Here is a 19,594-nt window from a genome sequence, read left to right as displayed (position 1 = left end):
TTCAGGTGTTTATGGCTCTGTTTTTGTCAACTTCAGCTGATGTGAATACCTAAACTCCAACACATGATTGCTGTCCCATGAAACATATGAGAATGTGTTTATAGAGGATGTGTATCCACAACACAGGTGAGTTACTGCAGACAGCTACCCCTCATGCCATGCTGAAATGAGGATGCACTCTGAACTTCCTAGTATTTTTCCATCTCCTGAGATGCTTTTCCACTTAACAACGCAGAGCCAAAATTGGATCAGGCTTCTGCTGTATTTTGCATTTATTATGCAGCTGTTGCTGCCATGACTCTGATTTAATGTCTCCATTATCATGGAGCACTGGTTTGCCAATGACTCCAGCCATCCAGTATGCTCCTCAGCCATAACTAAATGTCTGTGAGGAACCTCAGGGGCTGCTGAGTACAGCCTCTTTTGAGCAAAAGCACCTTGGAGCGTAGTTGTGCTCCTTTCTGCTCATCTTGCAAGCCACTTCCCTCTAAAGGCAAGATGGGGCTGTGGGGGGAACCTGGGGGCAGGTGCCATGTTACTCCTCAGGGATTATTTGGTGCTAGGGAGATCTGAAAGCAACTGTTCTGTATAAACAACGCTGAGGAGTTTCAGTCCTATCAAACTGCATAGAAACACAGCTGTAGGAGTGGCAGTGGTCCAAGCAAGCCATTGCATGGCTCTCCTCAGAGTCAACATACCCCAGCCCTCTTCAGCTACAGGCTGCTCCCTTTGCTCTGGCAGCTCCTGCATCCCAGCATAGCTAGCCATCAAGGAAGCAGGACTTTATCAGAGGATAGTGTCAGGCTTTTCAATTTAGCAAGGAAAGGTGTAATCTAGGAACCACCTCTAGGTCTTTCCCAGTGAAGGTGCTTTGTTCAGCAAGGGGAGGAAACTCCCCTCTAGCTGACTTCTCAGGTTACTGTGCAAAGAGGAAGACTTCTGTTGTCAGGGTCCTGAGGGCACCCACTAATAAACCTTAACTGCCATGACCAGTCTCACCTGGGCCTCCACCCCCACTCCCACCCATAGGTCCAGAGCCCCATTTAAGCTCAGGCTTGGCAGCTGGTCTCTGAGTTACACTGTAGGAGTACTGGCTTCTAGCTCAGCTGTAGTTTTGCTCCTGCCTGGCCATGGACCCTGCTGCTCTGGGCCCTGACCTGCAGACTGGCCTTTTGGCTTGACCTCAGACCTGCCTTGTCCTTGTGGATCTGCTCAGTGTTCACTGGATTGTGTGTGACCCTGGGCTGACTTCCCAGCTTTACCCTGCACTTACCTCAAGCTTGCCTGGTGATCTGGACTCCTGGTTGAACCTGGCTACTATCTCTGGGTCTGCCCTACTTGCCTTTCCAGCAAGGCCCCTATCCTACCAGCTGTGTTGTCACACTCAGCTCCCTGCCCTGTAAGGAGCAGCCACCCCTTGCTGCTCTCTGCTATGGGTTCCTCAAACTCTGCATAGCAAGGCTTGGCAGTCACTTGCCTAAGTCATGGCTTTGAGAGAGGCAGAGCAAAGGGGAAATCTCCCATACCTTGCTAATAACCTCTTGAGTCTGTCTACCTTCCTGATATTTACTTTCTTTTTGTATTTCTGCAGACTTCTTCATGCCTTGGCAGTTCCTCCTAGAAAGGCATTTGGTCTCTGCTTAGGATCTGAGTTGCTGAATTCAACACTGAGATAAAGGATTTCTCCAAGCTGTGCTGAACAGAAGCCCAATTTAAATGCTGTGAATAAGCCCCAAGAGCTTAAATTCTTTCCCCTTCCTGGTGGGGAGCTCAGCAGTCACTGCTCATGTGAGTGGCAGGCAGTCACTGTCCCTCCATGAGCTAATGCCAATAGAACGGCGTGACTGAGTTGCTGTTCCTCCAGTGCAGAGTCCCATCCCTTGGGCTATGAGGAAACCTGCTTTAGCTCTCATCAGGAGAGCTGCTTGCTTCCTTGCCCCAGGTGGCTCTGTTAGATGGTTATTCTGGCCCCTTAATCAAATCCAGTACAGCTTTGTTTTCCTCTGCCCTCCAGGAGTCTGTCGGGCTTTGCTGTCAGTCTCCTGCAGGAGAATGGCATGGCTGCTAATGCAGCGATCAGCTCTGCTTTAGTGCAAAGAGAAAGGTAACGCTTCATGGATGGAAAGCAGCAGGGGCACGTGAAAACTGGGAGGAAAAGTGAAGAACAACTTGTGCTTGCTCTTCTACTACGCCTTATGGTAGGGGGTGGGAAACAAGCAGGACTGGTAATGGCAGCGTGGCCCAGGTAGGCAGCATGCCTTCTTCCCCGAAGGGAAGCAAGCTGGTGCAGAGAGATGCTGAAAGGCTGGAAATGGTACAGAAAATCTCACTTCCACTCTTGGGCTCTAAGCAGAGCAGGTTCCGTTCCCCTCTAATTACAGCACATCCCTGGAGCATTAATTGCTCTAGGTCCCTCATCCTGAACTGTTTATTAAGTTTCCCCCCATGCGCCTTTTGGACAAGCATGGAAGCTTTGTGCTGTGCTCAGAGAACGGCTGTGCCCCTCACACCCCAAGCTCCGCAAGAACAGAGTGGGTACCTGCCCCTGCTTGGTACAGTCAAAATGCTTCAGTGTCCCAGCATTAGAAAGGCTAAGTCAACAAATAAGCTTATAAAATGCTTGTTAGAGACTCTGAAATAAATTCATGTATACAGCAAAAAGGGGGAGGTTAATTCTCTCCTTGTGCTTAAGAAAGGAGAGGTTGGACTGGGCCTGGCAGGGGAAGTCTTGAGCCTCCCCGGGAAGGAGGAGGCTCCTTTGGCTAGATGCCAGAAGGCTGCCCAGCTTTGCAGGAGATGGGGTTAATGTGTTTGGTGTGCTGCAAGCCTGCCCCAAAGAGGCAAAAAGCTAAGTAAGCTGGGTGGAGTTTGAGATGGTTTTTTCCTTCTGCCCTAAGGGGCACAGATAACTTTTTCCATTTTATGTACAAATGTTAGTGTGCAAAGAAGAAAGAAGGGTTAAACTTTTTTCCTGATACTAGTAACATCTTGCACTTCTAACACTGCAAGAACCTAACATCTGAGTGCTTATTTGTTTTGCTTATTGTTTACTTTCTTGCTCTGCTGAGCAATGGTAATAGATTAATTTCACCTTTATAGGTAAATTAAATTTTGCTGTAGTTAGGAGACTAAAACATCTTAACAGCATATTTCAAAATAATGTGTTGCTTTTGTTTTTTAACCTGGAATTTCAAAACAAGTTAGACTTCTGTTGAGAATAAACTTTGCATTTAATTTCTTCTTAATTAACAAGCTCAAGGCACTGAATTCTTTTCCTTAGCTATCACCTCATTCCTCAGTAATACTTGTTTGCCAGTATCTTGGAACAAAACATGACCCTTAAATTGAAATCAGAAAACTGGCTGAAATTCCTGAAGGCAAAAGCTGTTTCAGTAACTTACAGGGGGAGACAGCAGAAGGATTTTCGGTTTTGCCAGCCTAAAATACACACTTGCTTTCTGATTCTGTATAATAGACATAACTGTGAATTGAACAATCTGGGGGAAGAACAGAAAAACACAGACAAAGGCAATATCGAGGAAAAAAATTCTCCTGCTATGACTTTTCAGAACAGTTTTGGAGCAGCTATAAAAAGCATTTAGTGCAATTGCAAAGCCCTTTTTACCAGTGCACTAAACATTGTTTGAGAATATATGCCAGGTAGGGAAGCTGGAGAAGATCAAATGAGGAACGACAAGCCTTTGCCTATAAAGCTGTCGATATCTCAGAACAGACCCTAACTAGCCATACCCATTCAAGGTAGCATAAAATAAGACACAGGGGCTGGGTTTAAGTTTGTCCTCTCTTGAAAGATGACTGGTATTGCTCATCTCTGGTTGTTTCCTGTTATGCTGGCAGTGCTGACCTGGTTGATTGATGTTGCTGCTAATTTTTATTTAATTTTCTTGCCTAAGATGCATCTTCTCCCTTTATACTGACCCTTTGTGTTGCTCAGTCCGAGACCAATGCACAATGTCAAAATAAATCCAAGCAGCATGAGAGAGCACCATGAGCCTCAAAGGAAGCATGTATAGTGCCATGCCCACGAGGTTTCCATCCCTCTGAGCTGAGGGCATGTAATACATGAGGGCGTTTTTGCACTTTGTTTAATGTGATTAGGATGCTGTAGACTCTGGATCCAGCTTCTGAGATTTGGGGGTTGATTGTACCAGGGTCAGGATGTCTGAATGGCTTTCAGTTACCCACTTGTAGTAAGCCACCTGCATGTTAAGAGAGCCAAATTACCAGCAGAAAAGTGAAAAATGACAAGTATTCATTGAATACCATGCCCGGACTAGGATCTGAATGCATTAAAGTGTTTTTATCTCATCTAACGGCTAAACTACAGCTCAGTATTTCCAGCTGCATTTCCTGCTCCATGGGGCTAGTGGCTTCATTGATTGTGGGATGAAAAGGATTTTCAGAGCACTGGAAGGACTCTTTCTGAAAAAGGGCAGAAGTGATTGCTTTGTTTCAGGCTCGTTACCCAACATGGCAAGACAAGACTTACCAGGGCCTTGTTACCTGCCCTTGTCGTGCTCTGGGTAGTTGATGTGGGGAGGGAGGTGGATGGAAAAAGCCTGCAAGAAAGACAGGCACCTACACAAAGGGGTGACCTGTCCCAGCGCTTGCCTGGTAGGAGCGATGAAGGCTGATATCGATAATTCAGAGGAGCCTTGGCTGGTTGGTTGATTCACTGGAGGGTTCAGCACGTTTTGCCCCACGCAGGGCAGCGGCATGCAGACATCCTTCTCTGGGTGTCTGATGCAGAGAAGGTTCAAAACCAGAAAGTTCATGCTAGAAAAATATACCACCAATATTTCCAGAAGATTCACAAAAATAACACTTTAACCAAATGAGGTTTGACTCTTACTCGGCGGTGGGGGGCAGGGGGAAATTCTGTTGTGAAATATTTTTAATGAGCTCTTATTTTGGGGTTAAAATGTTTGAATTTGAAATCCTGACTCCCTTTAGACATACATCCTTGGCCCCACATCTGTATCGTCACAGTGGTGCGTGAGGCCCGTGGAGCCAGGTGAGCTGCTGACTCGCTGGGGCTGTTGTGGTGTCTTGTGTCACCTTGCCCGGGCGCGAACCAGGTGGTGGTTAGTAGGAGGGCACCTTGTGCTCCTTAAATGTGCTCTTTGCTGTGCTTTTAGCTTACTGCGGAGAAGAACGCATGGAAGGTGACTCACCAATTCATGCTTGCCCCAAAATCTTCGTGACTTAAGAACAGGCAAACACCACACGCAGGAAGGGACCTGGTGAGGCAATGACAGGGCCCCCGTCTCTTCACAAGATCCTGGGCACATTTGATTTATAGCCTTTCCTGGCTGGGGCTGGGGCGCTCGTGGTGGCAAAGCCCCTCAGAGGGGTGTTGGGCGGTGAAGGACTGCGGAGGGGTGATGGCCTAGCTAGTCAACGAAGTGGGTGAAGCACAGGGAGTGAGCAGATGCGGTGATAGGATGGTTATGGAAGCAAGTCAGACATCAAGTTGGGAAAATGAAGTTGCCTTGGTGAGAGGCTTCCGCGTTAGAAAGCTGAGGTGATACCAGAGGGAGCGAGGGCCAGGGAGGTGTGACTAGTGGGTCTGGGGCCAGCAAGCACAGCAAATGAGGAAAGGCTGGAAGAAAGATGCGTGGAGGGTCTTTTCTCCATGAGGTTCAAAAGGGGCCTTGGTTTGGGCAACCGTTCCTGTCAGGTTCTCCAGCGTTTAGGCTGAAAAGGGAGCTGTGTGCCCTCACTGATCTTGTGGAAACCCCCGTGTTTGTCGGTCTTCTGACCGAAAAGACACTGCTGCTGCCAGCCAGCAGCTTCCCCCGGCCCCGCCGGCTGCGAGGAGAGGCCTCTCCTGCCCCCTCGGCCGCTGCCCCGCGGAGGGGGCCGCCGGCCCGCGGAGCGCCGCGGCCTCCCGCCCTGGCGGGACTCATCGCCCGCGGCGCATGCGGCCGCGCGGCCGGCGCTAGTTGCGGGCGGCCGGGGGGCGGCGTGGCCGGGGGGCGGCGTGGCCGGGGGGCGCCGGGCGGCAGCGCCGCAGCCCGCGATGAGGCCGGGCGGCGCGGCGACTCGGCCGGGCGTGCGGGAGCTCCCCCCGCCCCGCTTCCCCGCCCCCGGGCGCGGCGGGCAGCGCCCGCGGGAGGAGGCGGCGCCGGGCGGCGGGATGCAGTGCGGGGCCGGGCGGCGGCGGGCGGGCGCGGCGGCGGCGGCGAGGGGCAGAGCCCGGCGGGCGGCGGGGCGGCCCCGCTCCCCGTGAAGGAGGCGGCGCGGCAGGACAGCGGCCGCCGCCGCCATGCAGCCGTTGCACCGGGCCCCGGCGCTGCTGCTTCTGGCCGCCGGTGAGTGAGAGCCCCGCGGCGGGAGGGGCTGGGCGGAGGGGGCACCGCGGGGGTCGGGGCCCCCCGGGCACAGGGTCCGCCCGGTGTCGGGTCCCCGGCGGGTTGCGAGGCGCCGGCGGGGCGGCGGGGACGGGCGTCGCTGCGGACGGGGCGCCCCGGCGCCGGGGCCGGTGCTGCTCCGGGGCTGCCCCCAAACCACCTTCCTCGCGTTCGTGGCTTCTTCTGGCATCGGGGCGATTTTACCAACTACTGTAAAAGCCCCGCGAGGGACGGGGGAGCCTCAGACCTCTCCGTGTTTCCCCCAGGAGCCTTGTCTTGAAATCTGGGGGAGCGGCAGGGCGCCAGGACGAGGCGATTAGGTGCGGGAGTATTGATACTGGAATACTTACGGGGGCTGTTTGGGGAAATTCCCCACCAAAGAGCCCCCTCGGGGCCCGACGCGGCTGAGGTTGCCCTCTGGCACCCCACCACTGTCGCTGCAGTACAGAAATCTGGTTAAAGTGAGGCTGCGAGCAGGAGCTTTGGACGGGGATGTTCAAAAGTGCGTGGGGGAGTCTTTGTCTTGAGTCATCCTGGTTGGGAGGGAGAGCTGCTTTCCCCATGAGTCGCTGTCTTCCAGCGTGGCTGAGCCGCGATACAGTCACATCCAGCCCCCCTTGGCATGTCTGTCTTACCACCCCCGTCTCCCGAAAACGTTCCTTGGGGGACGTGTCGGCTCTGCGGGGCCCTGCTGTCCGTGAGCCCTACGTACGACGCCTGACCCCGGTGGTCTGGGGCTCCTGGCGCTCCCTGAAGAGACTGGGTAAAGCCTTTAGGTCTGTAAACAATAGGGAGCTTATAGAGCAAAATGGATCAAAAAAACCCGCTTGGGGTCTCGTGCCAGCGCTCTGTGGCACAGAAGCACAAAGTCTTTCCTGAGCTGAGCCGGAAGCCAGTTCTGTGGCATCCTCGAGGCAGATTGTCGGTGTTGGGGAAAACCACAGGCACAGCTGGCAGAGGTCCTCCAGCCGCATCTCCGCAGGAAACCTGGGCCGCCGACTGCCGGACCGGCGCCTCCTCCGCAGAGGGGCACAACGTGCGTGGGGAGGAATTGTGTTCCCACCCGGCCATTCTGCCAGCACAGGTTGTCCCTGTCCCCATTTCTCGAAAGCGACATTTGTTCTGTGGAGGAAGGGATCACACAGTGGTTTTAAAATCTGGCGGCCAAAAGGGCTACAGCTGATGCTGCTTTGCCGAGGGGAGGGTGTGTTTTCTATTCTGTTGAGGCTGCTGGAAACTTTCTAGTGCTGCTGTCCAGCCAGTGATGACACCGAGGAGCTGGATCCTTGGATTTCTCTGTGGTGCTCTCTGCTGTCCTAGCTGGGCGAGACAGAGGGGTGGGAGGGGAGAGGCAGCTCTGGGGGTCAGCTCAATTCTTAATCTAGCGAAGTTGATAATCCTGGTGGGTTGTGGTGGCTCTGGGGACAGGAGGGGGGACTCAGTTGGCCAGGCACCTCTGGAGACCTGGGTTCCTACCTCGACCGGAGGTCAGAAGTGAGGACAAAGACTTCTGGGAATTTTGCAGAGGGAGCCCCGTTTTGGTTAGTAGCACTGAGCTGTGCTCAGCCGTTCGGGAACTGTTCCAGTCCGGAATAATTCAGTGTGCTCTGGCCTCGCTCCTCCAGCCCTGCAGATCAGGAGCGGTTAAAACCCGAGAGCTGCGGCAGCTGAACGTGACTGACCCGTGCTGCGGGGAAGGTGGGTGTCCCACAGCGCGCCTCCTGGGACGGGGAGCCTTGCAGACCCAGGGACAGGCTGAAACAGGATGCGTGCCGCCTCGGGCTCCCAGCAGAGCGCTGGCAGCATGGGTCTGCTGGCAGAGCGCGGAGACATCTCTCCAGGGTCTAGGTTATGTGAGCCTCTCTGCTTTTGCAAGTAGGATAATGATGTGGCTAAAAACTGGGGGAGAAGGGAGGGAGGTGGGTCTTTTCCCTCTCACCGTCTCCCCAAGCTGCTTGTCTGCACGTGGGCTGCTAAGTAAGTTTTTTTTTTTTTCCTTCTGCCTGCTTAGATGATTCCTCGTTAGCACTGTATCAATGAGCCCGAGCTGAGGGAGTATACATCAGGATGGATGAAAATTCCCTGCAGACAATTTTGCCTTGGCCTCTTCAGTGCCATAAGGAAATGTTCATTTAATTATAGGCATCGGGGTAGAAATAACTACATTAAGCCCTCAAGGGGAAGCTGCAGGCAACAAGCTGCAGATCAGAGCACACAAAAGTTTTTCCCTCTGCTCGGCGTGGGAAGAAGCTCCGGCATTTTGTGGGTAAATAAGTGAGCAGCAGTAACAAAGCCGGCCCTGCTGCAGGGCTGCAGCGAGGGGCTGCGGGGAAGGTGCGTCGCGGCCCACGGCAGGCAGCAGGGCCAGTTTGCGTCCAGCTCTTGCTGGCTATTGAAACACGTAATCCCAAAAGAATGGAGAGAGGCTATTTGTCAGCCACACGAGTGCGGCCCAGACAGAGTCGCACAGAGGCAAAGCAAACACGTGCGTTGGTTTGTTTAGAGGGCCAGGGATGCTGGCAAGGAAGATATGCGCTACCGGGGCTCGTATCAGGCCCGCACTGGCCACATGCCTGCTTAAGCCCTGTTGTGGTTACCAGGATTCAGATGTGCGTTCCTGTCTTGGGGATTATTTTTTATTGTCTGCAGGCCAGATTTGCAGCCCTCCTGTAATATAGAGTATATTACAGCTGCAACCACGCTCGTCTCTTCCTCTTCCGCCTCCTGTGCTGTCGAGGTAGTCAGGACCCGTACGTGTGCCCAGGGGCTACTGCAGCATTGCACGAGGCCGGTGCTTTTCGCCTCGGGTGCGTGGAAGCGCGTGGAAAGCGGAGGCTTGGGGGGCGAGCCTGCTCCGCGGCACGTCGGAGCGCGCAGCGTGCGGCAGGGTGGTCGTCGCTGCGCTCAGCCGCAGGGGCTGGACCAGAGCGCGACCGTTTTGTGCTCAGTGTTGTGCGCCGTGAGTTTTAAAGCCCTTTTGGCCGAGCCGGCAGAAGGGACGTCGGTTGTGTTTTGTCATGTGGCCGTGCCTTGAGGAAGGTCCCTGCTGTGTTTTGGGGGAGTGCTTGCCTTGCTCGAGCAGGGGTGGTGCAAGGATGGAGCAGCGATGGGCCTCTGTTTGGGGCACTGGAAGTGGGGCAGAGCAATCCCAATCAGGACAGAGTGAGAAGTGGAAATGGAGGCCAGGCGAGGTGATTTCTTTCAGCTGACAGTTGAAATGCCCTGGATCTGTGAGAGGGCAAAGCAGTCTATGGGTTTGTTTTTTCTTTCCTCTTAGATCAGTGTCTTTCGTCCTGTAGCCTGTTAACCCCCGGGTGCCAGTGGGCTGCTGTGAAAGGTGATTGAGAAAAGCAAATTCACTTCTGCTGTATACAGCTGTCTACCCTGATGCTGTTTCGCAGGGGACTGTGTCTCCCCCTGGGCTGGGAGCTGCCGCTCTAGCTCACACGAAGCATGGAGGAGAGCAGACGTTACAGCAGCGGAGGAGGGGGGTGTGAAGACTACGAGACAATCTGGGGAGAGCATGGAGGGAAGGGAGCGAAGGGAAACAGTCTGGGAGACTGAAACCGAGCAGAGCTGCGACTCCCGGCATGACTGGCTGAGGGAAGGGGGAAGATGCAGTTGTCTGAGCTCCTGCAAGCTGCTGGCGCGGGGTCCTTTCTCTGGCGGTGGGAAGTGGTGCTAGGAGCAGTCCTGATGCTGCAGTTCATTGAGACAGGAGTCCTGACTCGTCTCAGGGCTGGGCATTTTCACTGCCAGTGGGGCAGCCAGGACAAGCTGGTTATGGCTGAGGATGCCCTGTGCTTCTGGGGGTCAGAGCCCAGTGCACATGGGGTGCTGATGAAGGGCACATCTGCAATTATCTGCAAAAGCAGGTGCATCTCCTGGCAGTGCCTGGCCACCTCCTGTTTTTACCCCTGGACCTGCGTCCTGCAGGCGTTCTCCGCTGAAATGCCGGGGAAGCGACTGTTTGCAGTCCTTTGCTAATGGCAACGTAATGCCTGCTCAGCACTACAGACACGCACACCCCGTACCCTAGTGTTGGAGCGCTCCCATCATGATAGCTGTAAAGATCTATAAAGGCTTGAAAGATGCTGGCACAACTATTGTGTGCTCTAGGATCTCTCTCGAAAGAGCTGTCCCAATGCAAGGCTGCCTTCAGTCACACCTTGTCTCCCTTTCTCCGGTTAGGGCAGGTTATTAAATATATGTGCTCCCCACAGACCCAAGTGCTTTACCCATTGCTTCTCACTTGTGCCAGGGCCATGGGAAGGCTGGATGGCTTAGAGGGATGCTTGGCGAGGGAGCTGTTGGCTAACTGTGCCAGAGGAGGGATGGCAATCTGACTGTGCTTTCTGAAACCCTGATTAGAAACGATCCCTGAGATGAGGGGCCTGGCTGAATTCATAAAGGGTGGTGGGACACGAGAGAGCAGCAAGGCCCTGTGGGAGCTGGGCTGGGAGAGGAGAGGCGTCCTAGCTGGAGCGTTCCGGCATGGGGATGGTCCATAACTCCGAATTAGTGCCAAAATGACTTGCCCTGATAGCTGGTTGTCCTGTGTGCTTCCCTGTGCAAGCTGTTGAGTGTCTGGGGGGCAGGGGCTCCAGGTGAGAGGTGGGAAAGGAGCTGGGACAACCTTCAGCTGAGCAACGTTAAGTTCCTTCTCTTCCTCCAGTGTCTGTGGCTGGGATCCTTTTTATTATTTAAATTAGCTCTGTGTTTTGTTATATTCTGCTAGCGGTTTGTGCCGCTGGCTGTGCTGCCCCGGGGCCTCTCTCCTCCCTGCCCTTGGGCCTTGCTCCCCAGCATTTCCAGGCGCGGTGGCCTGGGGGAGGGAATATCCCTAGCAGATGCTTCCCTCATCTGGTCATTGTGTTTCTGTCCTAAATGATTATCAGTAAATGACCCATTCCTGACCTAGCTCTCCTAGGAAATAAGTGTTGGACAACTCCTGGGTTTGGGGTAGGCTTGAAAGGAAGGTCAACAGTAGCAGGGCCAGATGGACATTACTGCAGCTGCTGTGTTGGCAATGCCAGGGTGCTCTGACCTCTCCCCGTACCCACTGCACACCTGCTTGGGTGGTGGTGTGCAGGCTCTGCTAGTTGGTGGGGACAGGCTTAGCGAGGGGAGAAAGCCTGGGCCTGTGCTCCAGGCAAATGCTCTTCCCCTCAGGCAGGGCTGGTCCTGCCCTTGTGGCAGTGGTGGTGTGGGCACAGCATCCGAGGAGGAGAGGTGTGCAGGGAGAGTGCGGGTGGGGAGACAGGCAAACCAAACGGCACGCCAGCCCCGCTATGGGTCGAGGCAGTATGCTGGTATCTTAAGGGATGCTTATGTACTTCCTTGGAGAGAAAACTGAGGTTTACTTCTTTCTAATTAAAGAGCAAGAATTTTTTAAAAGCCATTTGATACTTTCACAGCCAGATTCCATTTCATCTCCCCAAATCCCTACTCTCAGTTCAGCTGGATACAGAAATAACTTATTTCCTCTTTCACTTCTGGTCCATAGGCCAATTGGGAGCATTTAAAGAGCTGCCCCAGCCCGTGGAGAGGTGGCTTGCCTTGTGCCAAAGGATGAAGTGGTTCTCGGTTGGTTAATGTAGAAAATGCTTTCAGATTCTTTCAGAATTGCTTCAAAACGTAAAATAGTTCTTATTTACTGCAATCTAAGAGATGGCAGATCTTCTCTCCTTAGACTCTTGGGTCTAAGGGCTCACCAGCTTCTGCTGTTGAGCAAAGCTTCCGCGTCTGCCTTGTCTGGGCATCGACTCCTCTGCTGAGCTGAACAGCTTTGAGTTGGAGACATTTTCTGAGGGGCCAGTGCAACCAACAAACTCGTTTCATGTGTTTGCCAGACTCCTGCTTAGTTCTTTTTCCAGTGGTCTTAGAAGCGTAACGCTGCAGTGTTATTCCCTGTCATTAAAATCGGCCCATTTTGCTCCTTGAGGAGGTGACGGCCTTTCACAAGGTCTGCGTTACCTCCTCGTGTCGCCTTTGGGGGTGCTGGCAGCTGGAGAGCTCGGGAGTTCGCAGCCAACGCAGGAACCCCTCGCGCTGGCTTTGGTGCGCTCTCTGCCTTTGTTCCCTCTCCCCCCTCCGTTTACCTCTCCCACTTTCTCTCCTTTCTCACCCCTCCTGTCTCTGAACTGGGGCTGGTTCTGCCTCCCCTGCTTGTGGCCCTGCTGTTTCCCCAAAGGCTGGCTGCCCTCTTTAGCATGCACAGCCTCAACTCCTCCAGGTTACGCAGAGGTGCCGCAAAAATAGAAATGAGAGACAAGCGCCCCATTGAAGCAGCTGGCGAGCCCTGGCTCTGTTCCCTGCTCCCTCCCATTTACATTTGCAAGGTTTTATTCGCTTGTGTTTCTTTTTCCCTATCGCTTGATCTGACTTTTAGAATACCAGATCAAGAGACTGATGGCAAATGGAAGTTGTGTGATCCCTGTCCCCATCCTAGGAGGAAACTGGTTAGCCGCAGATTTCTCGGGCGTCGGATTTCCTCTCTCGGCTGTGCCCCCCGCCTCCCAGCTGAGCTTCTGCTTTGATTCTTTCTTTGCCTCGGCGCTGACAGCTGCACTGAGCTCCTTTATGAGATGCTTGGAGAGGGTGGGAGGGTGGCAAAGCTTAGGTCTGCTGTTCAGCACCCCAGGCCTTTGGGTTGTCACTGCTGCTGGTGCAAAAGGTATAAAGCATTGCCAGGGTGCTGTCAGGAGAGGTACCGTTTTGTACGCTGGTGCAATGGTTTGGCTAACCCCATGGCATTCAGGCTGGTGCTGGGACAGAGGGGTTCCTCCAGGCCAGCCTCGACACCCCGTGCCTGTGGATCAATTCCTGAGGCGTCATCGTACCCTTTCCCCCCCCCAATGGAGAAACCTGGCTCACTCAGGCTGTGTCTATTAATGACTCAGTCTTAGGGCTGCGATGGTTTAGTTTTATCTTGGGCTGAGGAGAGCAGAGCATCCCAGTAAACAAGATAATGCAGCTTAGGGGTTTTAAACTGGGTAAATACTTCAGAATTAAATGAGGGTAAACAAACTCCGAGGACCTGAGCTTCCCGCACGGGTGGCATTAGCTCTCTGGGTGCCCAGATTCATCTGCTGCAATGTGTCAGTTGTAGAGGTGGCAGGACAGGTTGTGGCTGAGCTTTGGAGACAGCCCCAATGGTGCGCAGCAGACGGAAGTCAAGAGGCTTGATGCAGGCTTTGGAGTTGGGGCAAAGTTATATTTCACGGCTTTTCCCTTTGCCTAATGGGTTGGGAGGCTTGGGTGTGCATTGTAACATGGCTGGAAAGACAGACAACCGCGTCGGCCAAGTCTCTGCTAGTGGAGGTCAGAGGAAGCCAAGGTGACTGGGGGGGATGAAGAGCTAAAGTAGGATCCAGGCAGTCAATTGTAGTCCCAAATCTTCCACGTGGTCTTGGGCCTGTGATGGTCTTTCTCCATCATTCTGCTCCCTTTTCTGCATAACTTGGAGAATAACGCTCCTTTTCTCCCGCTCGCTGCTCTTGATCATTTTTGCTGGAGCCGTGAGCTTCTCTGAGCTTCTCCAGACGGATGCTCTGTCTGACAGGGCTGTACGGGGCTGAGCAATGCTCTCTGCTAGCAATGCAGACGCTGCCAGCTGTCTTGTGTCAGACTGGGGAAGCCCAGTCTGGGTGCCATTGCTTCAGAGCCTGGCGAGCACACGAACAGTGCTGAACTGGTGCGGGGGCCACCCTGGCCAGGTCTCTCCGGACCAGCGCTCTGGCGCAAGAAGCGTGCATGGTCTCGTTCCAGCTGCAGACCCTGCTGTGGGTGTACAGCACACTGGGAACTGGCCTGGCCTGGCCCTGGGGATGCCCAGAGGTGTTTTGGTTGGCCCTGTGATGCTGCGGTATCTTCCTTCCCCATGGTACCCTGCCTCTGTTGCCATTCCCTTTTTGTTGCTGCACTGGCCTCAGCTGATCTCGTCTTGAATCAACAGAACAAACTGACAAGACTGAGAAGTGCGGAAGGGCTCAAGCACGTGTGGGGAAAAGTAACCAAGAAGGTCGGAGTAGGTACAAGGCTTGAGAAATGCATTTCTGGGCATCCAGCGTTCCCAGGACAGGTTTGCTAACCAGCCCGGTGAGTGAGCAGCGGTTCCCAAACTTTTTGTGCTGACAAGCCAGTGTTTTCAGTGAAAGCACGAGGTCCAGCCCCTCTGCCATTTGCCCATAGCTCATCTCTGCACCTGCCTGCATTTGAATTTGTCCTTTTGGGACGTGGAGTTATAGATGGCAGTGGAAGGAACCTCGGGAGGTCTCCTAGTCCATGCCCTTGCCTGAAGGCAGATTCAGCTCTGCCTAAACCATTTCAGACCACGTGTATCCAAATCTGCATGCAACATCCAGGTGAGGATTCAGCACTGCTTGTAAAAGGCATTAATACCTCATTTTTTCCTAATACTTCAGGATTGTGCATGCATTTTCACATCTGCATTCCAGCAATAGCTCAGAGCCGTTCCTAATGCAGGAATTTCTCCTCCTAAGATACCTCTAATGGATAGTTTCTTATCTTATAGCATAAATGTTTGTTGCTAATTCCCAAGATGATGACTTTGTGTTATTTCTTTTCATAACATTTCTGTTCTTTCCATCCTCAAGATCACCTAGCTCTACCTACAGTCTTTCTGTGTAGCAAAGATATCTTCTCACTTTGTGTCTCTGGCTAATTTCATTATCCTGTTCTTAATTTTCATGCCAAGGTCGCTTAGGAAAATATTAAAGATGATGAGTTCCAAGGACAGACCTTGAGGAATTCCACTAATAGCCTCTCTCCAGCGCAAGCCTCTGTCATTTTTCCTATAGCCAATGCCTTACAGTTTTTTCTATTCATCACTGTCTTTTCTTGCTTCTCTTGTGAATCTCCGTGTGGTGCTGTATCAGATATTTTACTGAAGTCCAGATAGATTAGATCTACTGCATTTCTCTTGTCTAGAAAATTAGTTATCAAAGAAAGTTACCAAATTAGTCTTCATTTCAGCTTATTCAATTAGTTCAGTTCAGTGACTAGTTCATTAAAAATTGAGAAACTGTCCATGAGCTGAGAAAGCAGGAAAGCTCATCTCTTTTCTCCCCCTCCCTTCCAATCTGTGAATAAAAATCAGCTCTGAGAGGATGAGATCTTCTAGTTCTTATGTACTGAAGACCAGAGGGCTGGGAAACAACTGGTTTGGTTCACTGGCTGCAGTTAGTTATTTCACTTTCTTACCAAAACTATTTTAAATGTGTTTTGGTAAATTTATTTTTTTCTTTTCTCTCCATATTTATGATGGTATTTATCAGCTGAATAAAGCCAAGTTTCAGATGCTGTTTTCTTGCGTTTTAATTGAATTTCAGTATACATGTGAAGGTACCTGGACACAAATCACAAAATCTGGTGGAGGAAACAAGAAATGTCAGTCAAACTTTCTGATATAAAAAATGGAAATATCAGGTTTATAATTGTTTAAGTAAGCCTGTAAAGTATTACTCATCTCCCTGCTTAGTTTTAGGTAGATGTGTTTGCTGTTAATGTGTTTTAATTCTTACCAGTGACAATCAGCCCTTGCCTATGAAAACAAAAAATGTGAGTGCAAAATGAAGTTCAAGTTGATGACTCAAAAGTAGATTTCTAGCTTGCTGATTTAAAACATGATTAAAATTGGTGATTTAAATAATTTTGGTTTAAATCAGTCTCCCCGCATGTGATATAGGTGCAGATCAGGAACACTAGGGTGAAATCTTGGCTGTGTGACAGTCAAATTGAAAGTCTTGTGGACTTGACAATTTTATGCCTTAAGTGCAAAAGATGGTGCCTTCCCTCCAGGATGGGTGATTAGCAAGGCATCCCCGCCTTTCAGAGAGGCAAAAGCCCCAGAAAGGGCAGACCATCACTGCCCCATTGAACAGAGGTGCCCGAGGCTGGATGGCTGCTTGGTACTGGCTGCTTCCCTATGGGAGCACTGCTCTGTGTAGTTGTGGGTGTTTCCTGAGGTATCCTGGTTTTCCTCATCCGTTAAGAGTGCAGCCTGTCTGAGGGGCTGGTTACCCCAAAAGCAGGTAATCAGGTCGGGTCGGCAGGAGAAGATGGGCCGCTGAGTGTCAATTGTGTCTCTGATATGGGTTTGCTGTCATTGTACAGGGATCTTGTGCCTCTGCCTTGCCTCCTCAGAGGAGCCGACCGCTGATGGCCTCACTTCAACTTCCCTGCTGGAGTTTGCCGTGATGTCCCATCTGGAGGCCCTGAATTCCCACGAGCAAACCAGCCCTGAAGCCCTGGAGGCTGAACTCACCCCTGGCTCTCTACACGCTGCCCCAGGATCAGGCTTTGCCAGTGAGGAGAACGAGGAGTCCAAGATCTTACAGCCCCCACAGTACTTCTGGGAAGATGGGGGAGAGCTCAACGACTCCAGCTTGGACTTGGGACCAGCAACAGGTAGGTTATTTTTACCCCATTCTTCCTCTCTTCTCTGCCAGGGCTCTGGGGAGGCAGAGGGATGCAGGGATCTGTTTTCCTGCTTTGACACAACTCTTGCTAAGAGGGTCTGAGATTAAACGTCAGCTCTGTTTTATCACCTCAGTGCCTGACATGTCCCCAGTGAACCCTGAGCAAGCACAGGCTTTAGAAAACAAGTTACAGCTGAGCCTTTATTCGTGAGCTGCTACAGAGTTCCCTGAGCTGGTAGAAATTTCACTTCCACCTTCTAGTTTGTCGTTTGTGTCATCCCCTTCCTTCTCTCTCTCCTTCCCCCTTTTATTCCCTCTTCTCACTCCCTTCTTACTGTTGCTGTCAATTAAGCACTATCTGAAGGTCTCAAGACCCTGGCTCAGACATCAAGGCCATCTCGGGATTTGAGTCCCAGCTGAATTCTCAAGGCCAAATCCTGGATTTCTCATGCCATGACTGCAGTGGGGACTTGAACCAAGTGAGGCCAGCAGGTTTTCCCTGTTGGGCTGTTGCCCAGCTGCCCTGTTCTGTCCACTCCTAGGGAGTCTGGGCCAAAATGAACTTCATGAGGTGTTTGAGCTCGCCATCCTCCACAGAACAGTTTTGGGTATTGGTCCCTTGGTGCTCTTCCCTTGAGCCTCTTGATGGTTTAGAGATGCCCTCGGGGAGAGGGATGGGAGGAAAAAGGAGAAGTGTTTGCAGGGTTTCTAGTAGCTTAGGAGATTACTCTGCGTGCTCCTGCACTGCGTGTCAGGCAAGGCATGTGTTACCAGGGCCCAAGCTTTCAGCTGTATCCCTTCCCCCTCATCTGGTATCACTGCCTCCCTCTCAGCAGGTCTGACTGAGGTCTGGGATTAGAAGGCACAAGTCTTGTTTTAGTCTTATCTTCACACCCATTTTTGTGACCTTAAAAAGGCCTGTGTGTGTGCAGGGCTGAGAGCTGCTGCGGCACACTAATTGGCAACGTTACGACTCGGGCTGCCCGCTGGGGCATGGCGTGCACTCTGCAAGGCCGTGGGGTGAGGACCATCCCAGCTTAGGTCTCTGAAGCGCCTTGCTTGCTAGCGTTGCTGTTAAATTTGCCCGGCCACTGCTGCTGCCCTGCTGCTTGCGCGGCCCCCAGGGCACTTGCAGGCCTGGCTGTGGGGAGGCTCTGCAGCGATGCTTGTGGTGGATGGCACTTGTTCCCACTGGCGCATCCTTGGGACAGGCTCAGCCTTAGCTGCTCTCACGCATTGGCAGTGTGCTCAGCGGCGCTTTTATTTGTGTGCCAGCAGGCACCTGCATGCACTCACAGATCTGGACGTGACTTGGAGAACAGCATGTGCTTGTGCATTGAGAGCGAGATGCGCTGGGTACCAAACCAGCCTCGCCTCTTGCACGTGCCTCGCTCCATTTGTATGCAGAACATGCTCCTCTCTCCTTCCGTTCTCGCCTGCAGTGCTTTCCAACACGAACAGATGTGTGCTTTCAGCTGTCCTTTACATGTACCCTGCCCTATCTCCTGCCCACCTAACCTCTACAGCACTCCCAAGCACTGGCTTTTCCCTGACCGCTGCTGTGTCCAGGGCTCACTTCTCAGTGGCATTTCAGAACCTTGGTTAATAGAACAGTTTGAATTATTCAACAGCTGGGAGCACATTTCTACTTAAAATTTAATTAGAAACCTGCTGTGTGTCATTTTACAATAAAAGATATTGTAATAGCATCCCTAAATTGGGCAGCCTTCTCCTGTCATGCAAAGTCTGTGCATGAGAGAGGTGCATTCGACCAATGGATCTTACTTGCTGCATGTGTGACAGATGCCATGTGATACCTTGTGGAACTGTGTAATGACATCTGTTAGGTTATTTTCAAAGTGTAAATCCATTAAACAGTTTCAAACAGCTGTTATTTAAAAAAGAAAAAAAGGGTAAGGTATAAGTTCGCCTTATGTAGGCTTTCTCTCCAAATGACGGTGGAGTATAGGCTGGCCTAGCTGATAGCTCTGCCCCAGGCGCAGCTCTGAGACCTTGTATCAATCAAGGCACAAAACAGGATTGTTATACTCCTAGAGAGAGACAATTCCCTGCTTTGAAGAGACATGTCGTACTGGGCTTCTTTCCCTGTTTCGTTTAAAGATATTGGGCTTGGGATTGAGGGTCTTGTTGCAGATAGACCAGATCTCCTGAGATTTCAAAGCTATATTAGTCATCTCTCCTTCTTCCTGTCCCACTGAAGTCTGTGTGGAGAACCTGCTCTGCCTTTGTGCGACTTAGCGGGCTGTGGGAGATAAAAAGTAATAACACTCTGCAGCTGCTGCTGCACTTTTTTTTGTCTTGTCTTTTTTTTTTTTTTTTAAGTGCACTCAAACATCCTTTAAAAATATTTCTGGAAAACATGTGGCATCTAGGGCCACCTGTTAGTCCATTAGAAAGTGAGAAAAGTGAGAATGAACTCGCACTGGCTGGACACAGCTCAGCCTGGGGCTCTGGTTCCCTTGAATAATGTGCTTTTGCTGTTTTATGCTACAGAACAGTAAATCTGTATTGACATCAGTGAGTGCCAGCCTGTGAAAGGATCCTGGGATTTGTCTTGTTCTGTGTGTGAGTGTACACAGAGGTGCACACTTGTGTGCTAACCCATTGGTATGCCCTGGCTTTGCTGTTCATGCACAGCTGCTACCCAGTGGACCTGAATCTGGAAAAGATAGATCTGGTCTGGTGGGTGTGTGGGTGCTATATCATTAGAGAAAGAAGCAGCGGGGTAACTCCCGTTTCAGGCAAGAGACAGGTCAG

General features: G+C 51.8%; 1 protein-coding gene across 1 annotated transcript in view; it reads left to right on the top strand.

Moving 5' to 3' along the window:
* The first annotated feature begins 5,996 nt into the window (after window positions 1–5,996).
* PODXL2 (podocalyxin like 2) overlaps window positions 5,997–19,594 on the top strand; it is a 33,953-nt gene continuing 20,355 nt past the window's right edge. Inside the window, exons 1-2 of the mRNA XM_026093125.2 lie at window positions 5,997–6,335; window positions 16,512–16,805. Coding sequence (XP_025948910.2) covers window positions 6,290–6,335; window positions 16,512–16,805 — 340 coding nt within the window. The 5' untranslated portion in view covers window positions 5,997–6,289. The remainder of the gene's footprint in view (window positions 6,336–16,511; window positions 16,806–19,594) is intronic.

Source organism: Dromaius novaehollandiae, chromosome 12, assembly GCF_036370855.1.
Source record: "Dromaius novaehollandiae isolate bDroNov1 chromosome 12, bDroNov1.hap1, whole genome shotgun sequence".
In the NCBI taxonomy this organism is placed as follows: domain Eukaryota; kingdom Metazoa; phylum Chordata; class Aves; order Casuariiformes; family Dromaiidae; genus Dromaius; species Dromaius novaehollandiae.
This window is presented reverse-complemented; position numbering and strand designations above follow the sequence as displayed.